At 47.1% G+C, this 12,982-nt stretch overlaps 1 protein-coding gene and 2 non-coding genes across 3 annotated transcripts; all 3 read right to left on the bottom strand.

The window, feature by feature from the left end:
* Positions 1 to 4,908: 4,908 nt before the first annotated feature.
* On the bottom strand, positions 4,909 to 9,508 carry RPSA (ribosomal protein SA). The gene is made up of 7 exons (XM_054274079.1): positions 9,439 to 9,508; positions 9,025 to 9,192; positions 8,001 to 8,119; positions 6,513 to 6,758; positions 5,555 to 5,683; positions 5,142 to 5,310; positions 4,909 to 5,048 (listed from the first exon to the last, which is right to left on the bottom strand). The coding sequence occupies exons 1-7, from the start codon at positions 9,506 to 9,508 to the stop codon at positions 4,954 to 4,956; spliced, it is 996 nt and encodes a 331-aa protein (XP_054130054.1). The 3' UTR covers positions 4,909 to 4,953.
* LOC128935792 (small nucleolar RNA SNORA62/SNORA6 family) lies at positions 6,203 to 6,361 on the bottom strand. Its single transcript, XR_008482964.1, has one exon. It is a non-coding gene; the product is annotated as a small nucleolar RNA SNORA62/SNORA6 family (small nucleolar RNA).
* Positions 7,241 to 7,398, bottom strand: LOC128935793 (small nucleolar RNA SNORA62/SNORA6 family). The gene has a single exon (XR_008482965.1). It is a non-coding gene; the product is annotated as a small nucleolar RNA SNORA62/SNORA6 family (small nucleolar RNA).
* Positions 9,509 to 12,982: the final 3,474 nt, after the last annotated feature.

Raw genomic sequence — 12,982 nt, 5'->3', positions numbered from 1 at the left:
TTCTGGTACAGGGAGGTCAAAAAGCCAGGTGAGGGACAGCTTTGTACCTTCCCTCCCCGGGTGTCCGCTCTGCCCAGCCCTCCTGCCGCGCTGTGAAATCAGGATTAACAGCCCCATCTACTGGGCACTGGGAATGATTCCCGCACTCGTACTTCGCACTTGTGCAAGGTACCACCGCCATCCTCCTGTCACCTGCCCGGGGGGAGCGATGCTGGGGTGCTGGCCTGCTCCCGGAAAGCCACTTCCATCACCATGCCGGTGTCTGATGGAAAATGCTGGTAGCGTCGTCCTGACCTGGTTCAGACCCAAAAAAGCAAACACTGAGACCACCTCCCTCACTCTGAGCAGCCCCTGGGCTCTCAAGAAGGTGGCAAACACTTTGGAACCAGTTCCTTGGGCAATGCTAACTAATTCAGCACTCCAGGTAAGAACCTGAGCTTCCCAGCAGCTTTCCCCGTCTGTGTGGCTGCATCCCAACATTCCCAGCTGCAGCGCAGGAAGGAGCAGTGCCAGCACGCCCTCGTATGGCAAAAGCTTGCCGCAGTCTTTGGCACAACCGTGCCCCGTGGCAGAGCAGCTCTGAGTTTTGAACTGTGCCACACCTGCCACGCTGAGCTCCCTGCTCTGCAAAACCCTCAACCTGACTGATCCACATACCTGGTGGGAGGGTGCACAGGTCCCATGGAGCAGCCAAAATGATGCTTCAGTCCTCATTCAGTCCTCAGCATCCAGCAATAGACCCTGTTCTCCCCTTCTGAGCTGCTAAAACCCAAGCCCCATACCAAGGGTAGGGGGCACAGGCTGTCCCTGTGCTGTTGTCATCTTATTGCAAAAGTTCCATACCTTCTTGATGATTTCTCATAGGCATCTCCTTGCAGCACTAGCTCCTTGTCTCTCACAGCACAGCCAATAAACTTCAGCTCTCCCCTCAAGCAGCTAACCCACTTTTGTAGCCCTCATCCTTATTGGACACAGCTGTGGCCTATTAAGGGCAAGCCTGTTCCTAATCTTCAGTGATTAGTGCAGCTGCAGCTTCTCAGGTGGGAGACTACCTTCTGCACTACCTTTATTTTCTTACATTCTATCCCTCCACACTGCGGCACCCCTTGTCCTGCCCAAATGTCACCAGCAAGACAGTACCAAAACAAAGAGTGAGCTTGTGACTCAACCCCAGAAACCCTTCTGCATGCGGTGCAATGGCATTTAGCATGAAGAGATTTTCTACCAAAGCAGGTTCCTCTGGCCTTCAAAGCATGGTTAGGGAGCCATAATTTCTAAGTATGCATTCTGCATCCCTTTAGAATTTATTTTATTCATGCTTCAACAGAACTAATAAAACCAATCTTGTAGCCAGTGAAACAAACACTGACAGAAATATTTAGGACTCCATCACATGAGAAGACATACCAGGTAAACTAAAGTCTTTATTAACACTTGATGAACTGAGGGTTTAAGCAGTAGCCCAGAAAGGACATGTTCTTTCAGCTATAGAGATATCAAAAATGTATCTTCATTATGTAGTTCTTTTCAACAGTGAGTACTGAGTGTATAAATGAACAATGTATAAATGAAAATGACATGCTTCCAAAGTTGGACAACACAAAAATGGCAGTGAGTATTCTTAAAATTGTAAGTATTAAAAAACCAAATAAAAACAGGTTCAGAAACCAGTGCTCCATAAAGCAAGAAATTGAGAAAATCAGTGTTGTGACATAATAAGATTGTACCCATCATGCCCAAGGTGTTTATCAGTCTGCCTCTGTGCAGAGCTGATGATCAGTGATGTTCTTCATTCCCAGTGCTACACACACGGTAACACTGTTCTACCTTGACCCCTGGTGCAGACTCAATGCAGATCAGGTTTTCACCAATTCTGAGGCCTTGTGGTTTTCACAAGCTTTAGGCTGCAAGGGCTGGGAGCTGGCAGCGCCAAGCACTAGCTAGAGAGAAAAAACTGCCTGAAATGCTGGCTGATGTCTCTTTGGAAGCTGCAGGGTGCAGTGGGGACAAGCTCCAGCAACACCTTTGTCCAACAGCAATAATAATGTAAATCCGGAATGCCTTTTTTTTTTTCTCCCTCTGCCAGGGAGAAAATATATTCAAGATGCCAGGCTTCATCTGTCCTAAGAAGGTACAAGATACACAGCTTTGGAGAGTGCTGCATTTATTTTGCAGATTTACCATGTGCTTTACTCCATGTAGAGTCTATCTGCATCAAGATGCTAGTAATCCAAGAAAAAAAAAATTGTTCCAAAATCCACTCCAACTGCATGCAGCATGCTCCCAGTCCTGGCTGGGGAAGAAGCCTCCTAAGAGGAGCAGTGAGGTGAATTCATCCCACACATCTCAGTTTCCTTTATATACTTATACAGTGCACAGATTTGAATAAACAGGCTGACAATATGAGTATACTATACTCCTAAAAGTCAGCATCAAACATCCTATAGCCATTTTCACAGTTTCACAAAGTAAAACAGACTACAGATGCAAAGAGTGGAACATTTTTGCAGCCTGGATTTAAGCAGAGATGAATCTCTTCAGCTGTGCATAAAACCCTTTGCTTCCTGCAACAGAAAAACCTTGGTGTAATCTGACAATATGTGGATACTAAAAATATGGTGATTATTTTGGCAAAGAAGTGACTGGAGAGGAAAAGGAACATCTGTGAATGGTGGCATATAAATTAGGGAGGGAACTGGAAAGGCTGCATGTATGAGACAATCATGGATCACACAGTACCATATTGGCAAGGACTGCACAGCTCATTTGTCCAGAGGGGTTCTACGATGCTCAGAAACCAAACCACAGGCAGCTCCTGCTGAGACCAACTCTGGAGAGAAGGCTATCCTAAGAAGTTCACCCAGCCCCATTCAACCTAGTTCCATCAACCCACATCAAATACAATGAAAAGGTCACAGAGAAAGGAAACACTACCATGACCTTCAATGAAAATTGCCACTATAGAGAGACCTCTGCCTAAAAGCCCTTTTGGGTCAAATCAGATCAGTCCAGAGTAACACTTACAATTTTTTCAGTGTTCTTATTCAACATCAACACTGCACCTACCAAAAAAAAAAAAAAAGCAATAATGAACAAGCCAGTGTCTCAAGGATTTGCTCCTACCTCCTCATTCCTCTACACTGTCTCTGTAGATTACATCTCCCAGGTATTCACAAGGGAAGCTCTGGCAGACACAGGATCTTTTGCTACATCTCTGCTGCTGTCTCCACTCCTGTGGCACCCTGTTCTTCTGGCATGCTGAGGATCATAGCCTTCCTGCAATGAGTGCTCTGCTGTCACAGCCAAGGCTGCCTCCTTTCCCAAAAGGCTGCTATTCACCCCCTCTGCAGTGCTGCAGCCACTCTACCCACTGCCCCAACAAGGTGATTCTGAACCCACATGCAGAGATCTGTCTCCTGACTGGGCTGTGCAGACCCATCTGCCACTGCCAGCCCTTGGTTCCAAGAATGAGAATCATGAAAGTCAAAGTGATACTTTAGGAAATACTTAAATGAAGACAACCACATTGCAGTAACATGCCAGGAATATTTCAGCAGCAATTACTCAGAACCAATTGATTTAAAACAGCACGATCACCCACACAGGAGCTGTCTGATGACTTCTACATACTCCTTAACAAGAACACATTCGCAGGAAAGAAGTTACACAACGGATAAAAGGGGCAACGGTGAAACAGCAACAGTAACAGCAGAGATTGAATGTATCAAGGGGAAAGACTGCGCTCCAACTTTGGAAATATTTAATGTGGCAGAGTGAAAAAAAAACTCCAGGCCAACAGATCTTTTGGGACAATCTCAGATCTGGGGAGTCAATCAGCAGGTACATAGTCCCCAAATGACCAGGCTCTCAACACACCCTGACACACAAGTGACAAAACTCAGGTGGCAGGAAGGAGCCTCCCCCTGCTGGATTCTGCAGAGTAGCAAAGGATGTGCCACAACTTCTGAGGAATGCAGTGAACAAACAGAGCTTCTCTTTCTCTTTCAGGAACAAATGGTGAAGTGCTCACCTGTTCATTATTAACAAAACTTTTAGTCATCTTGCATGTAATAGGTAAAGACAAGAGGAAGAAAGATCAGTCTCCTTTGGACAGATACTGTGCAGTAATATGCATAACTTGCTTTAGATTTTTTACTGCTAATATGCACTATTACAATAAAATTAAATGAGCACATGCACCAAGAGAAAACGTTCTTTACAGGTTAATTTGCAGTGCTGAAGGTACAAAAAGGAGCATCTGCAACAACACCAATATGGGAAAATTGATCCAATCTGAACAATATTCACCTCCAACAAAAAAACCCCATTTTCTTGGTCTACCTTCCATTATTGTTAATAAAATAATCACAGCAATATAATCTTTAAGAACTAAAGCAGATGAATCAATATGTTTTTTTCCTGAACATTACTGCAGTATTTTTGAGGAAGGAACTGGTAATACTGATGCTAAAGCTGGGATTCCATCAGAGGAGCAGCTCCCAACTCAAGGACTGTTCACCACACTGTTTAGTCAGGCCAGCACCCACCAGAATCATCCTCACCCTGCCAACTTGTGAAACCCCAGGTAGAGCAACAAAATCATTTGGGTGGACCCAGACAGGCTGCTATAAAAAGAAGAAAAACTGAAAGCAAACTGCTTCACCCAGCCTCACCATGTCCTCTCCCCTGACCACACACACTGGCTGCCTCCTCACCCGGGTGGAGCCAGGGAAGGCAAGAATGTGAGACCAGCTTCACAAACTGAGAAAGACAGGAGGGACAACCCAGTGAGCTGCTGCAGGCAGGGACAATGCCCCAGCTCCATTTAACAGGGTGTAACAGGCATGCCCCATGCTACCCACGTGTCACCAGCCAGCAACTTTACAAACGCAGCACCAGCACACGGTGTACTAAACCAGCCTTTATTTCTCTCACAGTACAGCAGGGCTGAAGTTAAGACCATTCGGTGGCAGTGCCAACCCACTCAGTAGCCTGGGCAGTGGGAGCTGCTGACCAGTCCTCGGTGGCAGGCTGGGCACTCCAGTCCTCTGCAATCACAAACACAACAGCACTTAGTGCTCCCCAGGTCCTTCCACCCACAACATCCCCCACTCCTCCCCACAGACACTCCCCAAACTGACCTGTGGGGAACTGCTGGATGGGCACAGATGGGACCTGCACTCCCTCAGACCAATCTGCAACCTCAGGCTGAGGAGGAGCAGTGAATTCAGGTGCCGGGGCTGTCCATTCAGTCTGGAATTCCTCCTTTGTGACTGCTTTCTCAGCAGCCGCCTGCTCCTCCTTTTCAATCTGCAATGGAAGAGCCCAGCCTGAGTCTCCCAGGAACACAATCCCAGAACACAACCCTTACTATCAAGTATCAAACAGGCACCAACTGGGAATACAATTAACCAACCACCACAGCAGAGTGTGAATGAAGTGCCATCATTACACTAGCAAAACCTGTCCTCGACAGCAGACACACGGGACCATGGGACATGAGCACAAGCAGAACATCCCAGAGAGACATGCTCCCTGCCATGAGGATTCCTACCTCCTCGGGATCCCTGTAGAAGTACAAGTCAGGCATGACTTCCCACGGGTGCTCACGGGAGATGGTGCCACGCATGCGCAGCACCTCCCGAGCCAGCATCCACCACATCAGGCCCACCGAGTGGGCTCCCTGGAACACAACAAAGTAGGTATGAGTTGGCTGTAAAGCTAAACCTTTCCAGAAAGAGCAGAAGACCTATTTGTACCACAAGCTTGTGCTTGGTGAAAGACGTTACTTGCCAATGCCAGACTTAAGTACTTCAACATTAAAAAAAAGGTAACTTTTCAAGTTTCCAGTGACATTTTCAGGTCTCTGCAGAAATCATGATGCCATTACATCACAGCCTCAAGTAAGTCTCCTGTTATGGAGTTTCATGTTGCTCATCACCCTCATGTGAGTCTCATCCAAAAGACAGGGATAATGCTCACCACATACTCAAGAATGAAGAAATTGAAAACTTGACAAAATAAATAAAGCTTACACACATCCTCACATGTGGCTTACATTAGTTTTGTTGACTGACACTTCAACAGAGATCTAAGATAGATTCTCATCTTCCCAGACTTTACCTTTCAGGTGATTTCTGCCAAGGTAATGTCTCAGAGCAGTTTCTCCATGAGTTCATATTATCTTTCATTCATATTCATGATCTGTGGCAAGAATGACTATCAAACTCCACTCATTGGGTCACAAAGACCCTCATGGCGTCAGCGAAAAATCCTGCCAGGTTACTATAGCACACGTCCTACACTTGAGAGTTCCTTGGCCAGAAACCAGCCTCAGCTCCAAGCTCCAACTGTGTGCAGTTTATTTTCTCCTCCCCACCCACCTGCAATAGACATTCATTAGCTCATCCCCCAAGGTACACGCGAGACACGAGCCAACCCTCCCTTGCAGAAAGCATCCATCTTGGAAGCGCATGGAGGAAGCTGACAGGAGCACCGCAGGGAGGCGTCACCTTGTTATTGCAGGGAATGGCGATATCCACGTAGCGCAGCGGGGAGTCCGTGTTGCACAGGGCAATGGTGGGGATGTTCACGTAGGATGCCTCGGTCAGGGGCTGGTGATCCGCCCGCGGGTCCGTCACCACCAGGAGCCGCGGCTCACGGAAAGCTGCTTGGATCTGGTTTGTGAAGGTGCCAGGGGTGAAGCGCCCGGCAATGGGAGTAGCCCCAGTGGCAGCAGCGAACTTCAGGACTGCACGCTGCAAACGGGACACAGCACAGGTGAAGCAGGAAAACTGCATTTCAACCAAACCAGAAAAGGGCATTTCAGCCAAGTCACCCAGGCACTCCCAGTGAATGTGCATGAAATTTAACTGAACTATTTGTTTCCATTCCTGTGAAATCAGGGCTCACCACTTCAGAAAGAGACAAAATAAAAATGTTTTTGCAAAGAGCTACACCATGAATTTAAAAACAGTAAGTCAGAAAATTTTAAAAAGCCTTCTCTTCCCCCCAAGTTATTGGCAAGCTCTAGTCCAAATTAGGGAAGGGTGAATTAAACAAAAAGCTTACAAAAAAAGCAAAGCAGGTTTTCTTCCATTATTTCGGTATCTTTTTGTTATCCAGGAACTTCAAGGAAGTACACAAAAACTCAGTAATAAATACACACAAATTGTAGTTTTGTCCATTGAAATAGCAGTTGGCGGTTCTCATTCAATTTCAACAGCTTCCAACTTGTCAGGCATGTGGCAGGGCCTACTATCAAACTCCAATCCTAGAGGGAGCCCCTCTCGTGGCGTTAGCGAAAACCCTGCCATCCTTTGCTGTCGCACACTTCCGACACTTGAGAGCTCACTGGCCAGAAACTGACCTCAGCATCAAGCTTTAATAGTGTGCACATCAAGCCCACCTTTTTTCCTTCAGAAATCCACCCCTGAATCTCCCTAAACATCTGTGGCCCCACCTGCAGGTACCCAAACAACCCCACCTGCAGCTACCTCACTCAACCTCATCTCAAACTCCAGTGACTAGTTAAAGGTTATCACCTTCTACAACAGAACATTTTTGCTAAAAATTTTAAGAGTCAAAATTACAAATATACTGGCTACTATACCTTGCTCAATAATAGAAAATTTCTTCTTTGACAACTTTCATATCAGGGGCTTACTGTCCCCAAAAAACCACTGCCCACTGCCAATTACACACAGTAGCTCTGGGAGGAAGGGGTCACCAGGGGGCTGACCACTAATATGACAGAAATCCAACAGGAAGAAGGACATGGAAGAAAAACAAGTTATCAAATGCCTGGAAATGGGGAGTGGGTTTCAACTAATCTGTTTAAAGCTGTCAAGTGCAACACAAAAACCATGTTTACAGAAAGCATTCCTACAGTTAAAACTGGTGTTATTGCCTATTGTCACCAAGCTGTCACTGGCCGGCAGTGATGCATGCAAGGCAAGGGAGTCCTGCTCCCAAGACTGCAGGCCTCCTGATGTCCATACCTGTCCAGTGTTCCTGGAAGAAATGACGCTCACATCAGCTGGGTTCTCAATGGCAACAATGGCACGAGCTGCCAGGAGCAGCTTTTCCCAGGTCCTCTTCAGATTGATGATGTAAATACCTGTCAGCAACAAAAGGCTTTAGAGGAACCAGCAAATACAAGATCCTAAAACAGGATAGCACTCCTCTGCCATTAAACATGTCACATGGCTGTGGTTACTCCAAAATTTAAAGAATCAGCATCGTATTCAGGTCCCTCAAACACAACTGGGCAACCTATTCCACTGTCTGACTATCCAAGCAGTGAATTTTTTTTTGTATTATCTAATCTGAATCTCCCTTATCTTAACCCCATTTCCTGAAGTCCTCTGACTGCTGGCAGGCAGGAAAGGGTGACCCTTTCTTTCAGGCAGTTGTGGAGAGCAGTGAGATCCCCCCTGAGCTGCTTCTTCTCAGGACTAAACAAACACAGCTCCTTCAGTCATTCCTCACAACATTTTCTGAACCTTTCAAAAGCTTTGCTGCCCTTCTCTGTACATGCTCCATCACCTTAATGGCCTTTATGAAATAATGACACTCTAGTCTCATTCTAGCTAATGGAAAGCTATCCTAAAGAAAATTCTCCCCTTATGGTTCTAATGTCACACACTTCCAGCATTTATTATCAAAAACCTAGTCCTCATATGAATTTTAATCTTGTAAACAGGGCAGCTTATACTGAAGACCAATACAAACAAGGAGAAATCGTTACTGAGATACTAAAACCATTTTATTAATATAGTAAAGAACTAGCAAAATTACTGAAACCAGGTGTGATTGATTTACCAGATTAAAGATCAAGATAGTCAAGAACTAGTACAATTGTTCCAAAATCAGTACTTTATTCTACTTTGAGTTAACACTGGTATGCAAAGGCCATGGAGAAACCATGCTAAAGAGATCAAGCGCTAGCACTTTTCTGCTCCTCCCAGTTGTGCCCACAATATCCCAGCTGCCCAACCCGGGCAACTCATCCCGCCTATTTACCATCGCTCTTCCTTTTGTAGATGTACTGCTCCATCTGGAAGTCCAGGTTGGTACCTCCCAGGTGGGTCCCGGCAGCGAGGAATTTGAGGACATCCTCCTCCTTCATCTGCAGGACATCGAGGCCTCCGGACATTGTGGGGTTTCCCTTGGGAAGCAACGACAGGGAACCTGCGGGCACAGGGACGCGGCTCAGCCCGGCGGGGACGCGCCACGAGGTCCGGCCGCCCCGGCCGCCATCTTGGGCCGCCTCCCGCGCTACAAGCGGCAGGCCTCGGCCTTCCCCGCAGCCCGGCCCGGCCCGGCCCGGCTCAACCCGGCCGCCGGCGGTGCGGCGGGATGCACAGTGCCCCCCGGTGTTATCGCAGGGCGGGGAACGCGTCCCCGCCGCCCCCGCGCCCCCCGGCCCCGACTCACGCTGACAACGCCGTGTGGAGGCCCGGGCGGCGCGGAGCCGAAAGAGAACCCGCCCCCTACTGACGGCCATATATAGGCTCGGCAGCCAATGGGGCGCCTCGGGGGTGAGGCTCCGCGGCGGCCGCGCCTCCCCGGCATCCCCGGGCCGCGCCCGCCGCTCCGGCCCCTTCCCGACGCCGGCTCTGAACGAAGCTCGTGGGATTTGTGGGATTGCGGATCCAGAGAAGGGGAAAAAAGCTGGTGAAGGGTCTGCAGTGTGAGTTCTGTGAGGAGCGACTGGGGGTGTTTAGCCCAGAGAAAAGGAGGCTCAGGGGTGACCCCTTACCGCTCTCTATGGCTGCCTGGAAGGAGGGTGTAGCCAGGTGGGGGCCGGCATCTTGTCCCTGTCAGCCAGCGACGGGACGGGAGGACTCCAGTTTCACCAGAGGAGGTTTAGGTTGGACATTAGGAGGAATTTCTTCACCGATGGAGTGATTGGGCTTTGGAGTGGGTCGCCCGGGGAGTGGAGTCACCGTCCCGTCCCGGGAGGTGTGTAAGGGAAGACTGGACGAAGCACTCAGTGCCAGGGTCTGGTTGACAAGGTGGTGTTCGCTCATGGCTTGGAGTCCAGGATCTCAGAGGCCTTCTCCAAGTGAACTGATTCTGTGGTTCTGTCAGTCTGGAGCTGCTTCACAGCATCCTGAGGCTTGTGCTCCAAGCAACATAAAGGCTGTTTTTGAGGTCCTGAAGTGAACAGAAACTAAAGACTTATTTAAAACATTTCATTTAAAACATTTCATTTAAAACATTTTCCTGCTGAAAGTGAAATAAATGCTTTTAGGGCTGGTGATTATTTGATGAATTATATCTAGGCTCTAAATTGCCTGCTGTGGGGGGAAGCTTCTATGGAGCTGCAGCATCTTCCCTGCAGGGGCACTGCTTTGGGACCACGCAGGAGAGCTTGAGCAGCCAAGGCTGTTCCTGTCCTTTGCAGAAATGACAGTAAAAAGATGTGAAATCGACACTGAACTTACACATCCTTGTTCTGCAGTAGACATTTTTGTGGTACTTGCCCCTTTTTTTGTGTGTGTTGTTGGGTTTGGTATTTTTTTGTTGTTTGCTTTTAAAAAACCACAGAAAGTGGTGAGATTTAAGAATCTTCATGGTCTTTCTCACTTTCCTTGTCCTATTCTCAGACACAGGCCTGAGAAGGGAATTTCTAGAAAATAAAGAAAAGTAGCGATACTTGCTTTGCTATGCTTGCTATCATCAAGATCTGGATACATTTCTGGACAGATTTCTGGATTGTGCAAATACTATTGCCAGTACCTTCTGCAAGGGATAATTCATCTTCATGTCTTTCCAACAACAGTGCTCCTTTAGTTTTCTCCCTTCTATTTTAACCTCATATAACCACATCAGTGTGACTGGGCCTGGACTCTCCTTTTCCATGCCTGAGCCCTGAGTTACTCTGGGGAAGAGTTGCTCAAGTAGCAGGTTACAACATCATCTCATGTATGTTCTTTTTCTGCTGGAAAATGGCCCTCTGTCCTTCTTTTCTTTGTACTTATTAGGTGGTGTTAATTAGAGAGATTACAAAATTAGCTGTAGAATATGCTGTAAGAGAGTAATTCAAACATTTGCCACATGGTGGTGACAAAATAGGCAAAATGAAACTCAGCAACAGGTTACTATGCCCTCAGCCAGAGTGTGATCTGTTACTGCCTGAGAGATTACAGACATCTGTGGCACTGGGGTAAGTGAACTGTGGATGGTGAGAGCTGACCTGATGGGGCTGTGTACAAACTGTGTCTCTCCTGAGGAGACAGGAGCAGGGTGAATATTAGCTTAGGAAGGAAAAGGAGAGGTGGTGGTGGTGTCACCATGGTGTGGATAATGGATTTTGCCTGGAGAGTTCTTCTGCACAGTTGAAACCCATCTGTATTAAAAATGTATTGAACATAATGATTGTAAATTTAGTATTGAATATTGCAGAAAGTATGATGTTATCAAAAGAGTACCACTGGTCAGTGCTATAGACTCCTCTGGCATCACTAATACTTCATTTATTTTTTATTGTTACGCTTATGGGCCCTTTCTGCTACATGAGGCCCACAGCCCATGAGATGGCTTGGAAAAGTGGTGATGAAGCTGGACAATAAAGTATTTCTAATTATTTTCTTAAATAACCTGAAAGCTTGCCTTTATTTTTTTATCTGCATGCTGAGACAGTTTAAAATAATCTGTTACTAATGGACGTGTCCCTCAAGTGAAAGTGTATCTATCTTATCACATGTTTTAGCCAAGGTTGCCCTTGTCCAAAGTTCACCCTGAACTCTGTTACACAATTACATGCAGAGCTGCTGGCAGCTCCTGGGAATAGCCTTGCTCTGCAGCAAGCAAAGCCAGGAAAGGTGGATTTGAGGCACCGGCCCTCCTGAAGAGCCAGGGGGACTTGGGGCCCACAGGTGCAGAGAGAAGTGTCACTGAGCTACCACCAGCCTTTGGGGGCTACACTGAGGACCTCAAGTAGGTGCCTGGGGTGGTCACAAAGCCCCACAAAGAGCATCTCCCAGCCAGCCAGCCCAGGCTGCAGCAGAGCAGCAGTCCTGGCCAGAAGCCTCTGAGCAGGGGGCTGTACCAGGGCCCCAGTGCTGGGAGAGAGGGCTCCTCACAGGGCTCTACAGGAGGTGTTCTGTGATGCCAGGACAGCCCCTGCAATGAAGGGGTTGGGTTGTGTGTCTGGGGAGGAGGCTCATGCAGTATCTATCCCACCAAATGTGACAGTGGGTGTCACCCAAGAGATCCTGTAGCACCCCTGGAGAAGGCAAAGAAGAGCTGTGAAGATCAACACACTTTCAGTGTGCCCCCCTTTAAATTCCATTTTGGCTTGTGTTTCAAAGTTTTGCTATTACTTCTTACACATTTTGGGAAAACATGTTTTGGCACATTTATTTCTAGTTCTACAAAGTTAGAATTGCCTAATGCCTGTTACAAAAACTTCCAGAGGTCACATTTTAACCTCTCATTGGGATTTTGTCATTTTTATTAAAACTCCTTAATGCATTATGATAGACTCCTAAAGCATTTTACAGTGCTAAAATCACAAATTAAGAAACTGCAATGTGGAAAATCATCTTGCTATTTTGAAATAAGCACCAAAGCAGAAGGGATAAGCATATTCAAGAAACCCACATGGAGTTCACAAAAGTACACTTATATATATATGCCTGTGTGGGATGAGGAATCTTTTCTGTGCAGTTCTGGCATCAGTGGTTATGTGTGGCACCAAACTCATTGAAATTAAAAAAGCAAGCAAAATGTTTGCCCATTTTTAATGAGGAAGGGAGATCTGTAGCTCAATGTTTTGTTACAACCACAGTGCCTTTAAACTTTCAATCTTCCCCACCTTCTATCCCCCAGAAGGGTTAGGGATCTTGTCTGCTATCTCTTCTCACAGCTGGGGCAGCTGTCAGCAGCGTGGATGCCAACACCCACTACACAGAAGGTGGTTCTTCAGGGCAGCAGGAGAGCTCTGGGGAGCCCTGTGTGCAGGAGCAGGCAC

The sequence above is a fragment of the Melozone crissalis genome, unplaced genomic scaffold, assembly GCF_028551555.1.
Source record: "Melozone crissalis strain CALT ecotype California unplaced genomic scaffold, PUWL_Pcris_2 ptg000016l_1, whole genome shotgun sequence".
In the NCBI taxonomy this organism is placed as follows: Eukaryota; Metazoa; Chordata; class Aves; order Passeriformes; family Passerellidae; genus Melozone; species Melozone crissalis.
Note: the sequence above shows the minus strand (reverse complement) of the source record. Positions and strands in the feature narration are given on the sequence as shown.

What these genes read in the sequence shown, in the direction of transcription:
- RPSA (XM_054274079.1), bottom strand. Translation starts at nt 9,508, where the DNA reads ATGGCCGTCAGTAGGGGGCGGGTTCTCTTTCGGCTCCGCGCCGCCCGG. An exon ending in CTCCACACGGCGTTGTCAGC is followed by an intron (nt 9,193 to 9,438) that starts GTGAGTCGGGGC and finishes CTGTGCCCGCAG; the next exon opens with GTTCCCTGTCGTTGCTTCCC. An exon ending in CATCCAGCAGTTCCCCACAG is followed by an intron (nt 5,049 to 5,141) that starts GTCAGTTTGGGG and finishes TTGTGATTGCAG; the next exon opens with AGGACTGGAGTGCCCAGCCT.